This window comes from Beta vulgaris, chromosome 8 (assembly GCF_026745355.1).
Source record: "Beta vulgaris subsp. vulgaris cultivar EL10 chromosome 8, EL10.2, whole genome shotgun sequence".
Lineage (NCBI taxonomy): Eukaryota > Viridiplantae > Streptophyta > Magnoliopsida > Caryophyllales > Amaranthaceae > Beta > Beta vulgaris.
In genome coordinates this window covers 43,787,823-43,813,388 of record NC_079209.1, presented here as the reverse complement: position 1 = coordinate 43,813,388, position 25,566 = coordinate 43,787,823, and the positions used below count along the sequence as shown (strand labels likewise).

Genomic DNA, 25,566 nt, shown 5'->3' with positions numbered 1-25,566 from the left:
ATAAACGGTCAAGATCATCCATACTCCACTTTATAGAGTTAAGTAAAAGTATTTTATAACTCCACTGCTTCCAAACTCTGCAAAAACAATTCTCAACGACAAAACTAATACTCTCAATCCTTCTTTCTCCCTTACCGGCGCGACAATCCATCGCTTTTTCCCCCACCACCGATCATCATTCATCAACCTCACTTTCTCTCTCCTCTCCAATCTCCAATTCCTCAATTTTAAACCCTAATCTCTCTCCTCTAATTTCTCAGAATCACATCATCTACTTCACATTCTCCATTATAATCGCAATTAAACCTTTTTATTTGCTCTTGATTTTGTATGTTGAAATTCAATTAGAACAATTTTTATTTTGCTTCAACTATGTTATGATCGCTGAGAATGATAATTTTGAAGGTCTGATTGTTTAATGATGTGGTTTTCCTTCTGGAGATCCAGAAACCGATTCTCCTTGGATGAACTCAGGTTATTCTTTACTTTGTTACTTTGTTTTGATTTACAATGTTGCAATTATTTTGCAATTGCTTTTTTACTCTTATTTTACTTTCTTCGCGGATTTTTATATTATTTACATTATTTTCTTTTTCCGTTTGTAGTTGACTTAGTTGGTGCATTTGTGAGGTTTAAATTTCAACTGTTATTTGACTTATATTTACTTCACTTGGTTGATTCAGAGTTTCGAAACTGTGAACTGTATAAGTAGTAAAGTACAGGAAAATGAGGATATGCATAGTAATCACTAGTTAAATTGTTTGCCGTCTCGGAATAATAATCACATACAGTTGTTGGATGCCAGTGGCGGATCTTGACCAACAATTTAACAGGGGCCAAGTTGATAAATTAAAAGTTTTAGTGTGAAATTTTAAAAGATGAATAATAACACTAATACACACCAAAATATAAATATACTATTATTAATGGCTACAAAGAGTTTGTAACTAATGTAATAAATCAAAATCTCAAAGGTGCAATTTTCAAGAAATTGTTTCCATTTATTTATTTATGAAATCTTCAAGAAACTGAGTAATTTGTGAAGAAATTGAAGGTATAGTTCATTAGCAACTAAATAAACTACTCCAATAAAAAAAACTAAATAAATTACCAAATTGCTTTCTTAAGTAAAACAAAAGAGATAAATTTATATTTTATGATTGTTATGAATGAGTTTGAGGAAATAAGAAGTACTATTATAGTTAAATAAAAAAGGAGGTTTTTTTAGAGAAGAAGAATAGAAGATAGTACAATCAACGGAAAAGATTTTTCTAAATTAGGCAAATTGATATAAGCCAAAGATAAAGGGGAAGAAGAAAGAAGTAAAAAATAAAGAAGGAAAAGAAAAAAAGAAAAAAGAGAAGCATTTAAGATGAAGAAAAACCAAGAAGTCCAAATGTGTTGATGCAAGGTTTGAACTTACAAACTTAAGCGCTCAAACTTCCTTTTACACCCAGTTTGTTTTGTGACATGGACTGCAATTTGCTTAATTTATCTTATACTGTTATGGGGGGCCAAGCCCCCACCCACCCCTTCTATAATCCGCCACTGGTTGGCGCAACTATCTGTTAGGGTTATTTTTGTAATAATCAGGGATAATGACGATGTGATAACTATTTTTAGTCAGAAGGAGGTATTTGATGAAGCAATTCAGATTAGTCTTTATTTGTAGTCAGATAGATGTATTCTATCAAGCAATTCAGATTGAACTCTATGCTTTCACATGTTCTGTATGACTAAGAGGATAGAAGACAGAAGCAGCCTTTTCCGGGTATTTCATGGTTCATCAATTATTTTTGTCTGCCAAGAGATTACGTGCGGAGAGTGGAAGAGATGGTAGCCTAATGAGTTGTAATTTGTTTGAATGAGTGGGTTTCTGGGATAGTGTGGAGAATTGGAGGTAGCTAAATCTCCTTCCTATTAACTTCCGTGGCTGGATATGTATATATGCATGTATAATGAAAATCCTGGATGAAGTTGCCGCCTTCTTATATTAGTAATGATTTGTAATGGGACTTGAAGACATCCCTACTCATATTGACTAATTGACTGATGGGGAGAGAGTGGCTACGACCCAACTATAGGATAAGGTCAGTATGAGTCATGTGACATCTGTATTCATGAAGCGTTAGGACAATGTGACTGCTATCTTTTCAGATGGAAGAGAGTATCATTTAAAAAGTCCAAATGGTTGTTACTCATACTTTATTGTAGGCTCTTTCTTTTTTGAGCAATAGTTCATTATGTTAGACGATTTTCTTCTCTTACTTCATAGCCAAGTCTTGTTGGTGGTCATCACCTTATATAACCGAATGGGAGAACAAGATGGCGTTTTAGTCTGTATCGAAAGCTAGTCACTTGCCTTATCATGTCAAATTAAGTTAGATATTTTTGAAATAATTAATTCCTAGCTTGTCCCATGATTTGAAAGCTGAAGCCCGTCCTCACCGATTTGTCTGTCCACTATCCGATAACCTACATAATTCCGCTGCTGTGTATGCCGAGGTGAAGATTCATCAGTATTTTAATCAATTACGGTTGCAAGAGTGAGATCACTCTGCCCGCACGAACCTATTTAACACTAGATATGTTGCATTCCTCATCAAATTTGCTTATACGTTTTTAGTTATGTCACCTATGTCCAAATTTACAATTTTTATCAGTAATGGACTTTCGAGAGAGTATGTGGTGTTACGACAAGCTGCAAACTCAATTAAGCAAGTGTACTCTATGCTTCCATTAATCTTGGTGTAATGACTTTTATGCATGATGCAGATATCTCACTGATCAGCTGCAAAAGATTCAAATTGTCAATGAAGTTAACAAGGTCAGTTGAATCTTATATTTTATTCCCTTTGCTGTTGATAACTTTTGTGGTTTATTTATGAGTATTTTGTCTTGTCTTTGTCATGAAGGATTTTGTTATTGAGGCATTGAGATCAATTGCGGAGTTGGTAACATATGGAGATCAGCATGACTCAACCTTCTTTGAGTAAGTCTATTGGTTTTTACATATTCTATGAATAATTTGCATAAAGCCATAAACTATTGCTTTTTATGTATGTCTATCTGAAAAGGTATAGTGAAGATGGAAGCACTAGTCTCTTGGCGGGTTTTGGAGTTAGTAGATCCTGCTACTTGTTGTGATTATTCTGATCCTATCAAACTTAAACCTAAGCCTATTCTCGTAACAATGTAGGGAGGGTTAATCAAGGTCGGTTCTATAAAAAATGCACTGTTGTTTCCTTGTTTCGAGTGAACAAACAGAAGGGCAATACGTTAAGATTATGAACTTATAATTAAAATCATAACCAATGGTCATAGACATGCTCTTATGTTTTATTTTCCACAAGTTCCACTTCTATTGTATCGCATATGTAAATCAAAAGCTAAGCTTTTGATTATCTAACATCAAGTAGCGACAACTGACAAACAATCTTGCTAGATCCAACTATGGAACAACTTAAAGTGCGATGGAAACACTGAACCTTGTGTCACAACTATGCGAGCTCGGATCATGCAAGTCCAAAAGAAAAATCCTAGATTTATTAGCCCCGAGTTTTTTTTTACAGGAATAATGGATTTCCTTCTAACGGACTTAATTTGTGACCATTACCTCCTGGAACTTTGCTAACAGGTTGTTTAGATTGAGTTCAATTTGGTTACTTGTGTTTGGATTGTCTCGTTTAATGAATATTAGATTCGGCTTTAGTCTAGTTCAAGGAATGTCAGTCGAGATTATATTTAAATAGGTTATGCATTAGCTTATTATGAAAATTTGAATTAGTTTATATTATTCATATTAATTCTTGGTTAGTTATGCTGATAATAGATCTAATTCAATTTGGGTCAAATTTGGATTACCTTGTTCGAATACAATTTGGATTACCTTGTTCAAATACAATCTGGATTCGGTTGGGGATTAAGTATGGGTATGAGATGGTATTCGGCCAACTCTGAGATACGAACACCATTTCATAACATGCAAACTAGGCCTTAACTCGTTTAATTTAAATTTACGTTTACATCTAATTGTTTTATTACAGACACTTTTTAATATCCCGTAGCCTTGTAGCATGTTACAGAATATGCAATTAAGTCCCTATATTGAGAAGAACCTAGCTTAATGAGTAAGGAGGAAAAATGGGTATGTCCCTATGAGCCTGATGCAATTACGGCGAAGCATCATTTGTGCTCAAAGCTTAGAGCACAGGTCTCTTGAGAATGACCTCCCTACAGTCTAGACTATTTTATTAAAAAGCGTGTGCTTGAGGCATTGACGTATAAGGCTTAAAGGGTCATCACTTTAAGGTCACCTTGAGGGGCATCAGCCTCCCATCTTGCTCTGCATTCTCCTATCACCTCAATGCTCCCCACACTTTCTGAAACATTTCCCTAGACTATTCCATGGTAATTTTTAAGTATGTTTTAGGTATGGTTAGCGCTTATGTCATTTACAAGCTTTGTTTTGGTGGCACTATGTGTTTTGAGATTTGAGGGAGTTTGGGTGGCAAGCATGGCCGAAGTGTGGGCATATTTAGGACTTTAGGTGCATGTGCCGACTTGCACAAATGTGTGCTACCAGCAGTTCGAAGTGATTGTGTTGAAATTTTAGGCAATCTTCGGTAAGATCGCTTGGGTGCATATTTTATATATTTGTAGTAATTAATTACTTTTCTGCCAAAGCAGCTGTTTCCTAAAGAGAGTAAGATTACGAATTTTAGGTGGTCTCATAAAGTTATCTAGTAGATATTATTATGCATAGAAGAATAGGATTTTTTTTCGTAAGAGTAAGCTGAATTGATTAAATTCAGAAAACTTCTTGCAATTTGCATTGTTTATACCCCCTATTTTCGTGATGGAACAAATTTAGTGATTGCATTTGTGAGTGAGACTAGTGTAGTTTTATCTCTCGAATTGTTTCATTAGGCAAGCGAAGCCTTTTTAAACAATATAAAGTATAAACCCTAGTTTGAAGGTTTGAGTTGTTGAATCCTACATTAGCATTTGTTTGCATTAAAATACATATAACTAAACCAAAAGAAATCCAGTAGCAAACCATGATACTAGAGGGGTTTGCTCACTAGCACCCGGGAAAAAAAGATTGAGATGTAAATAACAAAGCCAAATAACAGACAATTTAGCCAAAAGATAAATATATCGAAACATGAAAATCGGAAACTCTAATCTACAACAAAACTATTTGAACGTTAGACTATATCATCTCAGTAAAATGTAAAATTGAGATCTAATCAGATCAAGGTACAAGATTGCAAATGATCCTCTCTACTGGTTCCTGATGCTCCCATGTATTGCCCCTTTTCCTCAAAGTTCAAACAGGGAAGCTCAAAATTCAGCCTTCCAGTTCAGTTTCTTGGTCCACTTCGAAGGTCTCTATGGTGGGAGTTCCCCTGTTGCTAGATGGACTGTATTAGCTGAGATGTGACTGTGAGAACCTGAGAGGTTAGTGGCTTGAATTCGGTTTCAGACTATTTGCTGTGCTGCTGCACTTTATTTCCTGATGTGGGTTGATTGGAGACACATAGGGAGAAATGAATATGAGTATGCTGATAGGTTAGTGGCTTGAATTCAGTTTAAGACTATTTGCTGTGCTGCTGCACTTTATTTCCTGATCTGGGCTGATCGGAGACACATAGGGAGAAAGGAATTTGAGTATGCTTTGTTGCTTACTGTGTCCAGGCTGGACTTATGAGGGCCTCCTTTTTGCTTCTTATCTGGGCCCAAATGTGGGCTTTGGAGAAATTGAGATGTGGCCGCTGCATTCACGTCTTATATTTCGCCCGAACATATGTTTGCTGTTCCTTGACTGAACTTGCTGCAACATTTTGGTTAAATAACAGTTAAAGCTTAAATTGCTGTAAAATGTTGGAGTAGGGAAAGATTATCACTCAATTCAACCCAATATACATTCAAGATTATTGATAATCTATGTTCATGTCAATAAACCAAGGAATGTTTTCCTCTTATGAGATAAACCTGAAGACCTTATGGTAACCCTTTCTATGTTCTCAGCCTATAAGACCCAGAATATTCTGAAAAATCACTCAGCACTGAAAATACTCTTGTGAAAGAATCACACAGCCTAGGAAGGGGAAGAAAGATATTTTAAAATTCTTTCTGAAAGTACTTGCTGCAAGTCACTACATTCTTTTTGCAGACTAACGGCACTGGGAACAGTGGTCAATTCTTGTGTCTGTAAGCTCATGTTTGTTTGCAGACTGGAATCTGAATCACACAATGATGATTTTCACCTCTGTAAATATCATATCCCATGTCCAAGGATTTGAAATTTGGCACTGGGTGCCTCCTAACTTCTGACCTTCCAAATCTTGACAATAATGCTTGAGTTGGATAGTGTGGCTAATAATTTTCTTGAGCTCTATGTACTTCCATCAGTATTCCCTGTACTTTTGCTCTCTGAATTCTTTAAGCTACTGATGAATCTATTAGGGGTGTGCAGTCTAGCTTTGGTACCTAGTCTTTGAACATTTTCAACCATGATGATTCAAATATAAGTTAACTTTTCCTGCTGTCGGGAACAACATTCTTAGGAGCATAAAGACCAGCCTCTCATGTAGTTTGGCTACGATTAAATAACATAGTATTGTGTCTTTCCTTGGTCGCCAGCCTTTGTCTGCAGTACCTTCTTGAAGCAGGCTAAAAAAGTAGCTAGGAATATTGGCAAGACTCAATGCTCAAGATATGAAAGCATAAAGCAATATCTTTTAGAAAAGCATTATATAGTCTTCTCATTTTTTTATCATCTGGAATGGTATATTATTCCCCATTGCCATGTAGGACTTAACCTTCTCGAACCTGCAGATCAACTTTTGGGTCTGGAAGCCTTTAAGAGACCGAAATTCTCTGTGATGCTCGGACTGTTGGTTTACTCTGTATCCATGTTAACACGACTTGACCCTGGGTGAGGACACGATGTACGAGTTGGACCTAGGTAGGTCAAATTGGACTCAGTGCTTCCTTCTTCCTATGGCGGCCATGGCTGGAGGTCGAGTGCTTTCGGCGCTTTTCTTCTCTCTCATTCGGTTTCTGCTTTTTTTTTTCCTCTCTTGTTTCTCTTTCTAGCTTTCTCTCCCCCAAGTTAAATAATTACTGTTTATTACATCTGCTGGGAAAACAAAGTATTTCATGTGGGCTTCAACAAATAACTTTGACTCCTTATCTTGTGTTGGCCCCTTTTTGTATTTCCTTGTGCAAGCTTATACGAAATACTTTCTTATGTCATTACTGTATTTGTAATAAAAAAACATATTTCCAAAAAATTAGAAAAGGAAAATTACTACTAAAACTGTAAAAATTATTGTGTCTGTGAGTACAAATTCAAACATAAAATCCTTCTAAAATGTACCGAGTCCGAGCATCATATGAAATTCTAGAGATTGTTTCCACCTCAGATGGACTTGATTGAACTTGTTTACCATGCACCATCATTTGTTATTGTTCTTTTTGAGCTAGTCAATTGTTGATATGATCAGTTAAATTGTTTGGAGATAGTTATAGGAAACCAAACAATGGATATGACTGAATGTAATAACCTATAATTAAGACAATTCTTTCTGGAGGCCCTACTTCAATTTAAGCGTCTGATTGTTTTATCATTTCTGCTTTATCTGCAGTTTTTTTATGGAAAAGCAAGTGTTAGGGGAATTTGTACGTATTCTGAAGATCAGTAGAACTATCACTGTTTCACTCCAGTTACTTCAGACCATGAGCATCATGATTCAAAACTTGAAAAATGAGCATGCCATATGTGAGTTGTCTTAAATTGGTGAAAGTTAGTACTCTCTTAACCTGCTGTTTTATGTGTAAACTGACAGTGACTTTATTTGACATTTCCATAGATTATCTCTTCAGCAATGAGCATATTAACTATCTCATAAGTTATTCCTTTGACTTCCGAAATGACGAGCTGTTATCATATTATATATCCTTTTTGAGGTCTGTTTTCTACTAATGATGCACTTCATTGTATTTTTTTATATTTTGATTCTGTACTTGATGCATATTGTATCTTTATCAAAATATTTGCAAAGAGCAGTAATGAGCTGAATTGAGGTCGTTTTTTTGCAGAACAATAAGTGGGCATTTAAACAAGAGCACAATATCATTGCTTGTGAAGACTCAGAATGTAAGCTTAATATTTACTCTGTTGGTTTCTGAGAAATAATTTGTAATCAGCCTATCACAGCTTGATAAGGATGACTCTTCTGGCTTTCACCAAAATGCAACTGCTCATGATGATGGGCAGTTATTAATGCTTTAGCTTTATGTCTATCTTCTTAGTAATCATGAGGGTGGCTTTAGCCAAATAAGCTGGCTATGAAGATAATTCTTGGTCAAACTTGTTGAGAGCTGAAAGTGAAACTAGGGAGTTTATCTTGTAGGGGGGCTTCAGCATACGATACCCGAGTATTTATGGAAAATAACCTCCATATTCTAATTTACAACTCATTCTTTCTCCTTCCTCTATGGCGGAAGAAGGGGGAGGATCCAACCACAATAGTATTCTCCTTCCATTGGTTTGAATCTCTTTCATTTTGTGAGAGGGCTTGAATTAAGGTTTTGGTGGCTCTTCCTTGTATTCTTAGGATCTGACACCTTCCTATGCACCCTTGTAACCACAATTGAAAGGAATGTTGTGCAAAATGATTTACTACTTGTTCTTGATACTTGTGAAATCCGGGAGGGGGCAGGGGTAGGCATGGAAGATTAACCATTATGATGTTTCACACTGCTTGTGATACTTGCCCAGTGACATCTTTTTAATGGCAAAATGAAATCATTTTAAGACAACCAGGAAAATGAATTTGAAGTTTTTAAGTATGTTCCATGCACCTTTGTATTCACATTTGAAAGAAATGTGCTACAATAATCTTTTACTACTTCTGTACCTGATATTTGTCAATTCAAAGAGAAGCATGGAAGATTTGTAAGTCGTTTGTTTTGCTTGTGATACTTTCCCAATGACATATATTTAATGGAAAATTGACACCAGTGCCATATATTTAATGGTTTGACATCTTTTTAAGAGGACCAGGAAAAAGAAATTTGACAGTTTTAGGGATGGAGAGAGTAGCTAATATCACGAGAGGCCTGATTATTCTAGCTATTGAGTTTTCCTTCGAAGTTATTAATGACTAATGTTTACTCGTTTAAACAAAGTTTCAATCTTTTGTCAAACAATTACTCCCTCTATCCCTATATGTTGTCCCACTTTCACCATTTTAGTTTGTCCTTAAAACGTTGCTCGATTTCCTTTTAAGGTTCGTGGTTCCCACCTCTCTCTCTACTTTTCACCTACACCACATGCAAAAGGACAAAACTACATACAACCTCACAACTCTTAAAATAGGAGATTGGGGAAAATAAAAAAGGATGAGGGAGTATAAAATTGCATACCAGCTTCTTTGTGGAAAAGCTTGGCTCTTTTCAATGAATTCATTTCCTTGATTTTCTCTTGTATTTCCTGATCTAGGATGAGGTGGCATCATTCCCATTATACGTTGAAGCAATTCGATTTGCTTTCCATGAAGATAGTATGATACGTATTGCTATACGTGCTTTGACTCTTAATGTTTACCACGGTCAGCTATATCTCCTTTCTCATAATGTACTTCACTCTTAAATAAGTACTATGAGTTATTTTTGCTGTTATTTATTTTTAGAATTTTGGTATAAATGCATGAATTCATTTCCTTGAGATGTTTCTCTCTGGTCATAGTTGGGGATGAGAGTGTAAATAGATACGTCACCAGCGGCACACTTGGGAATCACTTTACAGATCTGGTTATTTTTTTCAAGAAGCAGTGCCTCACTTTCAATGACTTAGTTGTTCAAGCATCAAGGTAAGTTCTATTTTGCTGTGTCGACAAATAAACTTGATGCCAAATTTTTACCAACTCGGCATTTATCTCTTCTTCTGATGACAGTGAAACTTCTAAAGATTTGTCATCTAGCATCATTGCCGCTGTGGACGAAATTGAAGACAATCTTTACTATTTCAGTGATGTTATCTCGGCAGGGATTCCAGATGTTGATAAATTGATAACAGATGGCTTGTTGCGGGTTTTGATAGTGCCAGTGTTACTGCCTTCCTTGATTGAGGCTGTAAGTTTTAGGAACTTAAATCTGCATGTTGATTGCGTTTCTGCTTAATGCTTTATCCCTGATTGCTACAGTTGTACTGCCAACTCCATAATTTCCAATTTGGTGTAGTTAATTCGAACATGCAGCATTTTCTGGGAAGGTAAAATTGGATCAGAGGGGAGTTGGTGGATTTTGTTGTGGGCATGATGGGACTTGTTTCTTTTGTTAAGAAACTCTTTTTACCTACTTTCTGTAGCTTTTGCATCCAGGATATGGGAGTTGGAGCTGTCACTTCATTGTATCTACTTTGTTGCATATTGAGAATAGTCAAAATCAAAGATTTGGCGAATACCATCGTCGCTGCCTTCTTTTTTCCTGAAGGGTCCTTTGTATCACTTCAAGAAAGTAAAGTGAATGGTGACGCAACCTCCTACAAATTTCGACATCCACCATCTGAAGAAAGTAGTAATGGAGATATGGTAGAGGGTGTAAGCAACTCAAAGATTGCCATTCCTGAAGATGCCAGCTTGCAAAATAATTGTGGTGATCAAAATCAGTCTCTTTGGTAATTTTTTTTAGCTCAAGCTATCATGTTATGGCTGAATCTTTTCGCTTTTGGTTGTTGAATAAAGTTCATTAATCCGAAAGATAAAAGATTCATAAATGTGCCTACCTAGGCTGAGCCATCTTACTTTCTGCCTGTCTTTTTCTCCTTCCTCATTGTTGGCTGGAGCATTATTGGGTTTTGAAATTTGTTCTCAAGTCAACTTATCACCTTTTGTTTGTGTTTTTTGAGAAGAGTTGCTCTTTGGAGAGCATAGTACGATGAGAGTTGTAAGCTATGTCTATCACCGAAGGCAGCCAAGAGTCACTCAGGGATATATTTTAGAGTAGAGATTATATGCACTACTAGTGTGTGCTTTGTCCAGGTTTAGCTTAATTCTTTCCATTGTTTTTCTTATAAGAGGCATTACTTTACCTTTTTACATGTTTCTTATGAGTTCATCGTGTCCTTCGATATATTATGATGCTTTATCATGAAATATTTAGACTATTGTTGACAAAACACAAGGAAGTTCTAGGATTATTATCACAATTAATATCTATAATAATGGAAAAAATAATATGAAAAAATGTTCTATTTATTTTATTATATAATTTATTTATTGTTGGCTTTAAAAGACACCAACAGACCTTTTACCGCTGTCAACAATTAAATATAAGAATTTCTACAATTATATAACATGTATCACGGTATGCATGAAATTACTCTTCTAGGCTTCTGCTTCTAGTTCTTTGCTGAATACTGGGACAGTAGAAAAAAGGAAGAAGATGATGATATTTGATTGATGGAAATGCAAATTACAGAAAATAAAAGGATAATTGCCAAGTTTCTGAGTGACTTGGTCACACTCCCAAAGCTAACCACTAAAATAAACTTCTCCAATATTTTCTTGATGATCTTTTCTCTCCCTAATCTCCTATATTTATAGTCTACTTGCCTTATTCCCGGAGCTAACATATTAACTAGACTATATTACTAAAATACCCCTGCCCCCCTAGGCCAGTCTATTATACAGACCTTTTACCACTTTCAACAAATCAAATTAAATGTAAGAATTTCTTCAATTATATAACATATACTCCCTCCGTTTCCTAAAGATCTTCCCTCTTTCCGTTTAAGGGTGTTTCCAAAAGATCTTCCCTCTTTTGCTTTATTCCTTATTTGGCAAAACAAATTTCCCTATTTACCCTTCATGTCACTATCATATGGTCCACCATTACATTATTAATTCAATTTTACTCCCTTTCTCTCTCCTACTTTAACCCCTTTTTATTTGTTTATTTATCTTAACCCCTTTCTCTCTCCTACTTTACTCACACCATGCCCCACACAACTTGATTTTCCTTGGTATTTGTAGGAATAGTAAGTGGGAAGATCTTTAGGAAACGGAGGGAGTATCATAATATGCATGAAATTACCCTTCTAGGGTTCTGCTTCTAGCTCTTTGCTAACAGGAGCCGAACATGTCTTTTATGTGACATCGACAAAGGATCATCTGCATCTCTGCACTTTTTCCACTTTTTATAGTATCTATAGGGTCTTCAACTTTTTCCTTTATTCATAAGTTGCAAGATACGAGAAGTTTCTTTTGTCATTATTTATTGAACATTTCAATTTTTTGTGTACTTCTCCTTGGTAGTTATTTCATTGTTTTGACGTTTTCTGATCTCTATTGGATGATGAGTGAAGTCTTTAAGAGTTGATAGCTGTTACTTTACTCCATTTATCTCCTATCATTTTGCTTTGGCTTCAAAAAGTGGACCAAGATTCAAATTTCTTTTGAACCTATTGCTTATATCAATATGTGATTCAGAATGGACTTAATATATTCTAAGTGGAAAGTTGTGTTTTGTAGGGAGGCTGTACTATCTTATCTTAATGTTGGCAACGATTTACAAGTTCTGGGATCTTTAAGTATAATTGCTACCTTGCTGCAAACTAAAGGTAATACTAGATGTTTGTCACGTTACTAACGACTGCCATCTCGAAATATTTTCAATATTACTTTAGAAAATGATAAAAAAAGTCAACAAAGCGAAATTATGCTCCTTCAATCTTATTTTATATTCAACTAATATAGCATAACTTAATGTGTGGGGCAGAGTTCTCTTGCTTTTTTCCTTACTAAAGTTTTTTGTTACTTTAGAACTGGAGGAGTCAATGCTAGATGCACTTGGGATTCTTCCAAAGCGGAAACAACACAAGAAGCTCTTGTTGGTATGCATGCTCTATTCGATTGGAAATAATCTTTTGTTACTCGTGCTTGAGATTAGCCATGCTTCCTCCTTTATTTTATAATTTCAATGTTTTGACTTTTACACTATTCAGATTCTAACATGACCATATTTTTTTTTGCTAATATGTACTCATAAAATAAATGTTATTATGTAATATGTTGTTGGATTAGTGTCAATATATATAAAATTTTTACTAATTGAAATCAAGATATTAAGGGTCAAAGCTATATGTTGGCGAACGTAAAAGTCCGAATGTCGCAATTATAAGAGAATAGAAGAACTTTTCATTTTACTTTGGAAAGTATTTTGGTTACAGTACATTTATTATCGATTTGAGCATGTTGTGATTCATTAAGGATTGTGATAGCTTCTAGATTTCCTCACGATTAGTACACGGGTATGAAGTTCGAGAGACTGAATAATGCCACTTGGTGGTTCTAAGGTTTCTAATCTTCTATGGAGGAAAAAATGGATCACAAATTAAGCTAGGTCTTGACGCAGAGGAAATGTTAATTTTGTCTTTTTTTCTTTTTTTTTTTTTTTGGGGGTGGGGGGAGGGGGTGTGCCGTGTGGGAATAGGAAGTGGAAGGGGTTGAAGGTTGCTATTCTGGAATTCCTCTGACTGGTTGTATCATTTATGAAGCCAAGTCCGCAAAAAAAAAAAAAAAGTTAGAAGCTCAAACCTCAAAGGAACAGAAATACTAGCAACAAAGACAATTCATTAATGAGGAGATCTTGAAACACAGAGTTCTTGGAAAGGCTTCCTCTGCTGGGGCATCCTTGTGATATGGTGCTTAATGTTCTCCATACATGCATAGGAGCTACATCTCTGTTGGTGGCTCTTTATCATAAGGAACTTTGGCTTGATCTTGCATGCTTTTTTTTATGCTTTTGTTGGTGTTTTTAGCTTATTATGCTTAGTTCCTTAATCCATATCTTGTGAAATCTTGGGGGAGGAAATTTTTGTAATTAGCGTCAGTCCATATTAAGAGAATCTCAGTAAGATGGAAGACGAAGACCTGGAGGTTGAATGGTATATAGGCCTCCTGTGGCCCCAACATAGTTGATTTTAAACCATCTTCTTGCTGTTCCCATCGTACTTCATTGATGGCTGTGCAATGAAAAGATGTGAAGGACATGGAGAGCTAAGAATGCAATCATTTTTCAACAATTCAAAGTCAACAAGAGGCTTGGCTATTCTCCAACTTTACATGAGACAGATTTTAGCTGTACCTAGAAAGAAGCTTTCTGAAAAATTAGATGCTTGGGTTTACAAGGGCGTATGCTTGTACATGGTCGAAGATTTTTCAGGGCTTCCATCTGTAGTGGTAGTCAATTACGAGGTTCGACTCTCATCCTGGATGGAAAATTGTCGATATTTTTGGGCCATTTCTCATACTGGATACCATGGAAATAAGAGTCGGTCATTATGTTATATTAACGGATTTTGAAATTGCCATTATGTTATGGAAAAAAGCAAGTCCTTGCCGTGTCGTCCGTTATATACGGTGACTCACCTCGTGAAAGATTTGTTTTTCTGTTACATCGGTTACTTATCAGAATTGGCCAAAGAAGAGAAAGGGAAAACATACATTGCAACTAGAAAATTAATATGCACACACCAAAGAAGGGAGAAGAATGTGACGTGGGTTTTCAAGTTGGGTAACGTATATGAGTTAGTGTTCGTTTATATTAATTACTGAATACTTATTGAACTTGAAAAATGCACATTTGAGTTCAGAATTGATGTGATTTTTTTATAAAAGAAAATTCACACCTTGTTAACCACAAGTTCCATTGATCCATTAGAAGCCGCTTCCGCTTCATCAGTCCTGGAACCACGAATGCGACTGCATCCCCAATTTTCTTCCTTGCAGGAGATGGGTTGGGGACAGGGATGGCGTGGATGCTCTGTTGACAGTTTGACACTGTTGTGGACATTTGGGAATCATCTTGTAACTGATGGAGATGGCTGAAATATACGGGTTACGTCTTGCTGTTTCATGGGAACGTTTAGGTGAGAAAGTAGTGAGTCAACATTTAGTTGGGGTTAGAGCCCCCCAAAAAAGGAAATATCAATTACATAGCTGGATCTAGTGGCTCCACTAGGACACTAATTCAAAGTCCTCTTTCTTTGATAATTTAACTTTCATGCTTCTCTCTCACGGCCTCACTCCTCAACAATTAGCACCATGGCAATGCTTGTTCTTGCTCAGTGCCCTCTCTTTTTGTTCTCTCTTTCTTTAATTCTCTCTCTTCATTGTTCTCCTTTTATCACTCTCTCTGTCCTGCATTTCTTCATTCTTTTTATTTTATTTTTTATTTTCCCTTTTTAAAATTTTGTTGCCTGGTTAATTACATGTTCATTTTGTTGTGTGTAGTTTCTTGGGCATGTGAATTGTTGGAATGATTTTTGTTATTTCTTGCATTTTTTTTTTTGGGTCCATCATGTTCTGAAATCTTCTTGGTGTGCTTTCTCTTTATTTTTACGGAAATTACTCAATTTTCTTTTTATTGTTTTTTAAGAGATTAACTTAAGATGTCTTTTAATATTGCAGAAGCTACTTGTGTCTGGACTTTAACCATCTATTTTTACAAGAATAATTTTTTTTCCTTGCTGTATCCCTGTCCATAATTTCAGATTTTTGTTTTCATCCACATATTCGTCTCCATGCTATATTTTAAAAAGTGTAGTGTTTGTGTTTGCTCTCTGAGAGGGACCACTCTGTCCTTAAGGGAGACTATGATTTCCTCAAATACGACAACATATCCTAGATATTTCGGGAGTCATCTTCAGATTTTTAACCTTTACGAAGAAAATATGAATTGAGTCATAAAGTAGGGACTATGATATTTGGTATGCCCTAGATGAGAGTTGTAACCTTATTATAGAAGAATGCAACTTTTTTGAGTGGATAAATCCTTAAACATGTAGTAGTATACTTATTAGCATATCTAATGCAAATTCAGGGGGCCTGAGGTGAATCTAAGCGCCAAGTACCATTATATATAATGGACTTCCATAATGTAATTTCTAAGTGTAGCTAAAAGAGTCATAGTGGATGTGATTTATTTTAAAACTAGTGAGCCTGTTGCTTTGGCAAGTGGAATCAAGAATGGGATCAGAGAGGAATGTGTTTTGGAACTTGGTTCTTGATAGCTTATACCATGAGTTGATCTTCTCAAGTACTATCAACCCATCTGTGTTGATGTTTATGAGTATGTGAATTTACGACTATACATAATTTTGGCTACATGTGATTCCTCTTTATACTTCCCAACTTTATTGTTGTTTGTCATATTTAGAGGAAATGGGGCTCACTTCCTTTGGAATGAGCTAGACCCGAGGAGTTTTTTCATAGAGTTGAGTAAGCCTATCATGTAGTACGTTTTTTATCCAGCAAGCTGTGCTATTTTTTTTAGAGATTTCTTGTCATTGATCGATTGTGTTTTGTGACTCTCCTCTTTTAGAATGTATAATAGCTTGTTAGTAGTTGTTGCTTATCTATCAGTGGGTCCACTCTACATGGGATCCAGAAACTTGTAGTCTAATTATTTCTTCTATCTGTATAAGTGAATTTTGTATTCTATCATGGAAAAAATAAAGTCTGATACATGTTCATGAATTTCTTTAATGGGAAATGATATACATAACAGGTTGTAGCTCTTCCCCAAGAGAAAAAAAAATATGGCTGCTTAAGATTTGGTCCACTAATTGTTTTTTGCGGACAATTGATTAGCAACCTCAGAAAATGATAGTAGACTTTATTTTCTCTTGCAGCAAGCTCTTGTTGGCGAGAGCTCAGGTGAAGAACAACTTTTCTCTTCAGGAAGTAACTCAACTAAAAGTGGTTTTATCAGTGAGCTGGAATGCTACTTACAAAAACTCAAGGTGAATCCTACATCCTTCAGTTACCAACAATAAAAGAAATTGTGATAGAGTGAATGCTCTATTGAGTTGTTTACAGAGTGAATTCTCTATTGAGTTGTTTATGGTATTCTTCAGCTCATCTGAAAATGCATGAGAAATGGGGAATGTAGATATTTGAATGTGACGGTATATGCATGTAATTGGTTAAAATGAAAGGGATCTGATGTTATTTGGCCTGAAGTATTTGACGTAGTGATGTTTCGAGGGAAGAATGAAACTGGAAGACATATATTTTGGCATTGAACAGTAGCCTATCTATGTGAAAGAATAGTTAGTTAAAATTCGATTTTCTAGCCCAATCTTTTTTATTCTGTTTGTTGATTAATGTTTGGGAAGGGATGAGAGTATGCTTAAGGCATACACATGACCGTATTGTCATTATGGAATCAAGTTATTGTCTTGGCTATATATCAATGCTTCATTTCACCTCCAAATACTCATATTAGTGAAGGATAATGAGAAGTATCAATCATTTCAATTGGAACAGGTCTGAAAAATTCCCTATTGGGGTTCACTCTGACTTCTGACATGTGGTCATGTGGTGAAATAACAGTTGAACAATATGATTGAGCTTGGTAGCCATTGAAGCACAACCTTGAACCTCCCAACATACTATTGCAGCTAAAGTTCTCTTTGGTCTCATTTTACCCCCTTTCCCATGGTCATGGATGTTGGTAGTGCCTCAGCTTTGCATATCAGAAGATCCTTTATTTTTATGGATGAAGCTTCGAAGGTGGATTTCTTTGTCCATTACCAGAAGAACTAAAAGGCTTATTATTGACAATGTTCAAGCTTTAGGTTATAATGGATTACGTTGAAATGATTTGATGATACTCTTGCCCCTTCGATTTTCTTTGAAGTTCTTGGAAGCAGACAATGCATTTTCTATCAAGGCTTTGATAAAACAGCCTGTGTGTGTTTGCAAGATCAATGCTGTGTACTTTTCTCTGCCATGCGCATCACTTACCTTGTTTGGGCGTTCGGTTCATTTGGGGCACTAGGGTGATTATGATTATTGACAAGCAATCATAACCGTTTGACCCATAATCCATAATTGTATTTAGTTAACATCTCAGCTTTAGTTTGACTTGACTGCTATCATATGCTGATTGCTAAATTAATGAATATTTTTTTGCTTTGAAAAGGTTATCTGTGTTATGTACTATTTCTAAATTGTGCCATAACTAGTCCTACTCTGATGCCTTGGGTACATCTCTAACATCATCCCTTCTCTCATTAATTATGGTAAATATGATGAGTAGTTATAAATGTGATTGCATATAATTCTCCATCTAAACTCAATTTTTTTTCTCTTCCCTTCGTACCTATGTATATATGCAGGAATACGGGGTTTCAGCTTCCTTCGAACCGAGCTCAAGTCCGCGCTCGTGCAGATTTCAGGTATCGACTCGATACGATACAGTTTATTGTAGTCTGTTTAAGATGTAAAACTGCATAGGGATCCCCCCCCCCCCCCCCCAAAAGATTTTGAAGGGAAGTTCCCTGAGATACATGGGAAATTTGTGAAGGACAAGGGGATTGCTTAATCCCTCCCCAACTAAAAGACGGTGACAATGTTAGTATATGTGAACCCTTGTTAGTTTGCATAATTTATGTGTGACTCGTCATACTGCCACACCGGCATCACTCTTAAACAAATGAAGCATGCACATGATTGGCTATGCAGTCTGTTGGCAGCAAGGAGAGAGATAATTATGCGTTTTGTCTTTTGGAAAAGATGGAGTTGAGTTTTAACCACTTGATGTAAAATAATAAGACCCTTACTGTAGTTTACTCTGGGGGAAATTCAGAATAGAGAATCTGAAAAATTAGAAGTATTGACAGAGGCAGTCTTGAAATGAGTTTTTGTAGCTATAGGTACCAATGTTCAGTACGTCAGTATTTGACTACGTGTCTGTTGTAAGGTGACCTTGATCTATAATTTTACTCCTATCTTCCATCATTCCTTAATAGTTGATGCATTTCCTCAGAATGACAAGAAGAAAAAAAAACCTTTGGATGCTGTCTAGAATATTGCATGAGTGTTTTAACTTTAATCTACCTACTATGGGCCTTTGCTTGCCTGGCCATAGGCTGCTTACAGCTTTGTCACCTTGGCATTCAGAAGGTGCTTGACTTTATATAACGGGAAGTTTCTGTTTCAGGTGCTTGATACATTGGTTAAGCTTTTTTGCCGGTCGGATATCGCTGCAGGTACCTTGTGGGATGGTGGTTGGCTTTTGCGGCAATTGCTTCCTTATAGCGAGGCAGAACTCAATGGGAAGCATCATAATCTGCTAAGAGTAAGAACTTTCCTACCAAGATAGAAAATTTAGTAATTGCTTTAATACCTGTTTAAATTGATTCAAATCCATGGTATAATAGTTGTTCATTGCTCCACATCTTTGGTGTTTCAAAGTAATTTGCGCGTTTGACTTCTTGGATTACAATTCCCATTTTTATTCTTTTGACTGTTTTTGCACCTTGTACTAATCACCCTTTAATGTTGCCTTTAAATGATGTCTTACACTGACCAGTGTCACAGTCCTATGCTGTAGTACTTCATCCCGTATTATATGCGTGTCTTTGTTTTTTTTTTTTTAAGTCTAAGTTTACAACGTTCAACCAGTGATATCTTAAAAATCCACTCCATCCCTTCCTGTTTGTTCTTCTTGAATGGAACGTCACAACTATTGAGCCAAATTTTTAGTATAAGTATCATTAGTAAAAACAAACATTATAATGTGAGATCTTGTTAAATTCGTTTCAGTATGTATCTTCAAAATATCGACTTCAGAATTTTAACGATATGTAACCAAATATAGTAATGGTTAAAGTTTGCGCCGGAAAACTATGAAGATGTAAACAGGAAGACAGAAAATGAATGGTGGCAATAAATTAAATCACAATGTAAAATTAGTATCATTATACTCCATCCAAACACAAATTGGTTTGGGTGCACATATTAAGAGTCAATAGTAGGAAATGTGGGCTTTGTTGGTAGATAGTGTGGAAGTAAAAATAAATAGAATTGATTGAAAGAGGGAGAGAAAGATAGAGTTACTGGAGATGCCCAAATCAAATGGTTTGAGTGAGTTAAACCTTTATTTGTTGATTGACCAAAATTGTGTACATGTCAATTTATTTATGGAGGAGGGAGCATTTATCTAAATTTCTATGTAGTTGAAAATTTTTTCCTAAAATGTGGAAAAAAAACAATGGTTGAAGTTGAGCGTCAAGGACTGGAAACATGTAATGAGAAAAAATGAGATGTGATGTATGTTGAATTACAAGAAGTCTAGTGTCATTTGCATGCTGGTATCCTTTATCAAAGCTTTTATTGTAATTTTCAATGACATTTTGGATGTTGCATGGGCAGGAATCCTTTGTTAAATGCTGTAGTAATATCCTCCTGGAAGCTGGAGGAGTATGGGCTGATTTACTTATCTCAGTTCTTTGTGATGAGTGGAGGAAGTGCAAAAAAGGTACTTTAACACTTATATCAATATTGGGTGGCTATTCGTTTGAATGTGTTTTTGTGGTTTTGCACTCTAATAACATGTTGTTGTAGTGATGGAGTCCTCATCACCCAGGAATGAGTTGAGGTGCATGCTCTTGCCATCTTCTTCTAGAGGTTGTTTCATTAGACTTGTGAATTATATTTGTCTTTGCCATACAGTTCCTACGTACTTCAAAGAAAATAACTATCATACTCATCTTTTGCAGGTGTCATTTCGAGTGAATCTTTGGCAGATGGAGAGAGAATGTATGAGGTGGTAAAGGTGAGATATAATGCGTGTTGTGCAACGTCACCTTGATGTTTGTGATTTGGTATCTTGTTTGTGTGCTCTTATAAGTACCATTACTTAGTTAAGCTGTCACGCAAATAGTTAAGAACAGTTGGTAGATCCGTCAGAATTAGTTATTTCCACATGCATAGATCTTTGTCAGAGAGCGCACATGAGAGCTATACATCCTGATTTGGCTCACGAACATATTCTCTCCGAGGGTGAAGACTGAAGATATTATAACTCTAATATCTTATAATCTTTCTTAATGCAGGCATTTGTACTTCTTTATCAGCTTCTTGTTTTCTCACAAGGGATAACATTGCCTGATTTTGCACCAATATATCCCCCAGTCGACATACCTGAAAATTCTCGTGCTAGGGTCATGGGTCTTGACAGTGTTGGGCCAAAGCAAGGCGTTGAGTTGAAACTTGGTCAGTTTTCTGTCTCCATTGTTTGTCTTGCTATCTGTCTAAAGAAGGAAAGGCTGCTTTAAATGTTCTTTCAAATTATGCTCATAAAAGAATAACAAGTTCTCCATTCTATTACTTGCAGTTGATGCCATTCCTTGTAGAATTGCATTTGAAAGAGGTAAAGAACGTTATGTTTGGCTGCAAGCTGTATCGATGGGAACATCTGGTTGGATTGTGCTCGTGGAAGAACTCCCCCTGAGACAAAATGTTGGAATTGTTCGTGTTGTGGCACCTTTAGCCGCCTGTAATGTATGTGCTATAACTTAATTAATTCCCTTATGACAATGATTGTTTTTCATTCATGTTGGAAGTTCTATTTACTGTTGACTAGATTATTTTAACCATTACCGATTGACAATTTCTTTTTCCTCATCCATATATCCTGGTTTCTATGACTCAGCCCCGAGTAGATGACAAGCACCCAAGATGGCTACACTTGAGGATTCGTCCACCAACATTACAGTCACTGGATCCTTCAAAAGCTGCTGCATCTGGAAAAACAAAGGCACGGACTTTGGTAGATGGAAGATGGACTCTAGCATTTAGGGATGAGGAATCTTGCAAATCCGCTATATCCTTGATTCATAAAGAGTTTAATTTTCAAAGACAAGAGGTTGAGAGGCAGTTAAAACCGCTACTTGACCCTTGCAACTTAATCACTCCACCCGAGTACTCTTCACATCCAGAAACTCCAAATACTAGTACACCCAAATCCTTGTGAGTTGCTTTGTTGCTTAGTTCATTAAATCATAAGTAGCAGTCGAAATTTTGGATGGCTTCATTATGTTTAAATAGCGGAGCCATCCTTTTGTACATGTCGATTAGATTATCTAGATTCATAATGTAGGTTAGTGTCAATGATTCTATACCATTCTTTGTATACTAGCTGGCTACCCATCTCCCAAAGTTGTGGAATTTCTTACCTGAGAGCTGTCAATATTGAGGTTTTCATCTGTAGAAAGCTCTATTAACCTGTAAACCTGCTGTATATTAAGGTGAAGGAAATGTATAGTCGTTTGTTGTATCTCAACTGGTCCGTTAATGAAGCCCTCCGCCCCCACTCCCATTTTTAATGGGGTTTCCTGCCATTGTTTATGGATGGTTTACTTAATCGTATTGCAGGATGTGTGTTTCACTCCGTTCCTGAGAACGGATTTTTCTTCTTTTTTTATAATAATAAAAAATAAAAATAATAGGTGGAGTTGCTTTGGAGGTAACCTCTATATTTATTATACTTCATCCGTTTCTAAATAAGTGCAACATTTGCATAGTGTTTACTATTCACAGTTTAAACTTTAATTAGCTTTGGTGATTTACATTTTAGGAAAAACATAGTCATGTGTGATCTTGTTAGATTCGTCTGAATGTGAATTTTTTTAATATAAACTTTTTATAATTTTTACTTATTAATAATTGAAGATATTAATGGTTAAAATAATGCATTGGCAAACGTGAAAACAACAAGTGTTGCACTTATTTAGAAACGGAGGAAATACTTCTTTGATGGAAGAGAGGACTTTCTTTATGGCTGACAGGCAAGCGTTAATAATGATAAAACGCCAAATAATACTTACAATGACATGTAAAACCCACAAAGACATCAAACTAGAACCTATGAATTTGAAGGCAGTTTTTGAACTTCATTAACTTCCTTCTTTAGTAAAAACAAGGATTTGAATAGATGTAATTATGTAATTTAACTTTTTTATTTGCTTTTGCACATATCATATAAGATTGGTTATCATCAAGCTTGAGGTAAAGGCGAAGGTAATTGACTAAGGAGAGCAGTCATGGTGAAAAGGTTGGCGAAACAAATACAATGGACAATGTAAAAAGATGACGGTGAGAGAGTTCTTTATTTTAGGGGAAAGAAATAGTGCATAAATTTAGGGACAACGTGTCCATAAGTACATAAGGAGAGATAGCATTGGGACAATGATTTACCCAACATTACTCATAATCAAAAGACACTACTCTAGCAAGATGGTGGGCAACATAATTGCCACCTCCTTTAACATGTGAGAAATTAACAGAAAGGAAATCTCAACAGAGAAAAATAATGTCACCGAGGATAGCATCCAAATCCGAATAGTAGATAGTCGCTTTAGAGAGGCGAGAGATAATGACTTGAGAATCATATTCGATTATGACCTTCGAGCAACCTTGCTTTTTGGCCCAGCACACAACCATATGGATAGCTTTTGCCTCTGCTACATCAGGTGGCCACCAAGCTCTCATGCGCCAAACAACCGAAAACAACACCTTACCTTCCTTGTCCCTCGCCACTGCACTCAAACAGACCCACCCCTCATTCAAAGCTGCATACATATTAATTTTCACCAATTCATCAGGCGGAGTGCACCATTGATTTGGACTTGACAGATGTGGTCTACACAACCCAGCATAGATACGCTGAGTATAGGAGTTAAAATCCTCAACTTGGTGAAAGATGCGTTGGGCAAGGACTGCCAAAGGCACGCACTTATTCTCAAACATGAACTAGTTTCTCTCGAACCATATATTCCATGCAATAAAACAACCCTGTTGAACAAGCTTAGAATCCAGCTTACTCCACTTCAAGTCTTCAAGAATAGATCGAGAAACTCCATGTCTCCACCCTCGTCGATCATTGCTTTGCAACCACAATCAACCCATAGGCTTCGAATTCGTTCGCACCCCATAAGAGCATGAAACAATGTCTAGTCGCTATTTGGGCACCAAGGGAAACGAGAATCCTCAATGATGTGTCGTCTCTTCAAAGCAGCTCGCACAGGAAGCGTGTTTGTGCAGGCATGTCAGAAAACGTTCCGAGCCTTAGGAGACACTTCCATCTTCCATAATCCAACCCACACTCCATGGTAATCATCTAAGTTTCCTCCTTTGCCAAGCATGTAAGCAGTTTTAACCGTATAGCTTCCATCTTTCGGGTAAGCCCACATGTACTCATCACTCCTTCCACGAGCACTGAGAATACAACAAGAATAAACCTCCTATCTCTCTCACTGAAATGAAGATCAAGCAAATCAGTGCGCCGCTCCCTTTTCTCCACATCGATTAAATCACTCACCACTCTTAACTCTTCGACATCCGCACTCTCTATGAATCGCCCCTCCTCGTCACCAATCCAGATCCCTCCAAATACCGAACTATGCCCATTCCCAAATCTGTGCATAATACATTCTTTAACTAAACTCTTAGCACCCCAAATGCTCCTCCAAGAGTAGCTATTCGAGTTTCCTAATCTTGCATTAAGAATGTCAGTATTAGGGTAGTATTTGGCTTTCATAACGCGACTAAGAAGGGAGTTTTTGTGAGGAGCTGCCAAACTTGCCGTCCTAACAAAGCATCGTTAGAAAAGGCAAGATCTTTGAAACCCATTCCCCCATACATTTCGGTTTACACAACTTATCCCAAATCAACCAATGCATACCTTGAGATTTCCCTTTACCACCCCACCAAAACCGGGCCATAGCTGACCTTATCTCATGAATAATTGCCACAGGGAACTTGTATACTCCCATAAGATAAGTAGGGATTTCCTGGATAGCTGCTTTGATCAGAACCTCCTTGCCTGTTCTCGACAAAAGTTTCTCCTTCCGCCCCCTTAATTTCTTCCACACTCGATCAAGGATGCTTCTAAATTGATTTTCTTCGAACCACCGCTAACAGTAGGGATACCCAAGTACTTGTGATGAGTTTCAAATTGCTTCATCTGGAGCAGATTAATCAACTCCTCTTTTCGCTCTCTACAGAATCCTCTACTAAAAGAAACCTCCGACTTTTCATAGTTAATTTTCTACCCGGATGCTTTTTTATATTGGTTGAGAATTTCAACTATTGTTAAGCATTCCTGTTAGGTGGCTTTTGTAATCAGTAAGCTGTCATCTGCGAAAAAAAAAGGTGAGATATCTCTGGGCCATTTGCACCATGAAGAATTCGGGCATCGACCTTTTCAGTATCATATGTCAAAAAGCATCAGCTACTAAGATAAAAGAAGGGGGATAGGATCTCTATATCTTAAGCCCCTAATAGGATAAACTTGACCACACACTCTTAAATTGATCAGGAAAGAGTAGGAAACTGTTGTTACACATTGCATCACCAGATTCACCCATCTACCATTGAAGCCCATTGTGAGAAGAAGTTTGCTTAGAAAACCCCATTCCATGTGATAGTAAGCCTTACTCATATCAAGCTTCATTGCCATAATACCTGTTCTGATTTTATTGCATTGCTTCATAGAATGAAATATCTCCAGGGCTATCAGAGAAGTATCAGTAATCATCCTCTCAGGAACAACGACACGCTGATTCTCAGTTACAATTGCAGGGAGAATATTTTTAAGTCTAATTACAAGAGCTTGGGCCTAAATTCAGCAACAACAGTGGGGGATTGAACTTTAGGAATAAGAGCAATATTTGTATAGAAAGAACCATATAAAATATTA

General features: G+C 36.5%; 1 protein-coding gene across 3 annotated transcripts; it reads left to right on the top strand.

Moving 5' to 3' along the window:
• The first annotated feature begins 58 nt into the window (after positions 1 to 58).
• LOC104901547 (hypothetical protein) lies at positions 59 to 22,235 on the top strand. Of its 3 annotated transcripts, XM_010689135.4 has the most exons (21): positions 59 to 474; positions 2,776 to 2,827; positions 2,916 to 2,992; positions 7,656 to 7,789; positions 7,881 to 7,977; positions 8,110 to 8,167; positions 9,515 to 9,623; positions 9,761 to 9,884; positions 9,969 to 10,146; positions 10,395 to 10,690; positions 12,546 to 12,634; positions 12,837 to 12,907; positions 16,709 to 16,819; positions 18,200 to 18,259; positions 19,024 to 19,161; positions 20,238 to 20,343; positions 20,430 to 20,492; positions 20,585 to 20,640; positions 20,921 to 21,080; positions 21,202 to 21,368; positions 21,520 to 22,235. In XM_010689135.4, exons 1-21 carry the CDS (start codon positions 419 to 421, stop codon positions 21,838 to 21,840), a joined length of 2,523 nt encoding a protein of 840 aa, XP_010687437.2. In that variant the 5' UTR covers positions 59 to 418; the 3' UTR covers positions 21,841 to 22,235. The 3 variants fall into 3 exon arrangements, with proteins under 3 accessions (XP_010687437.2, XP_048490256.1, XP_048490255.1); XM_048634299.2 differs by lacking the exons at positions 7,656 to 7,789; positions 7,881 to 7,977; XM_048634298.2 differs by lacking the exons at positions 59 to 474; positions 2,776 to 2,827; positions 2,916 to 2,992 and adding an exon at positions 3,196 to 3,214.
• The last annotated feature ends 3,331 nt before the right edge of the window (positions 22,236 to 25,566 follow it).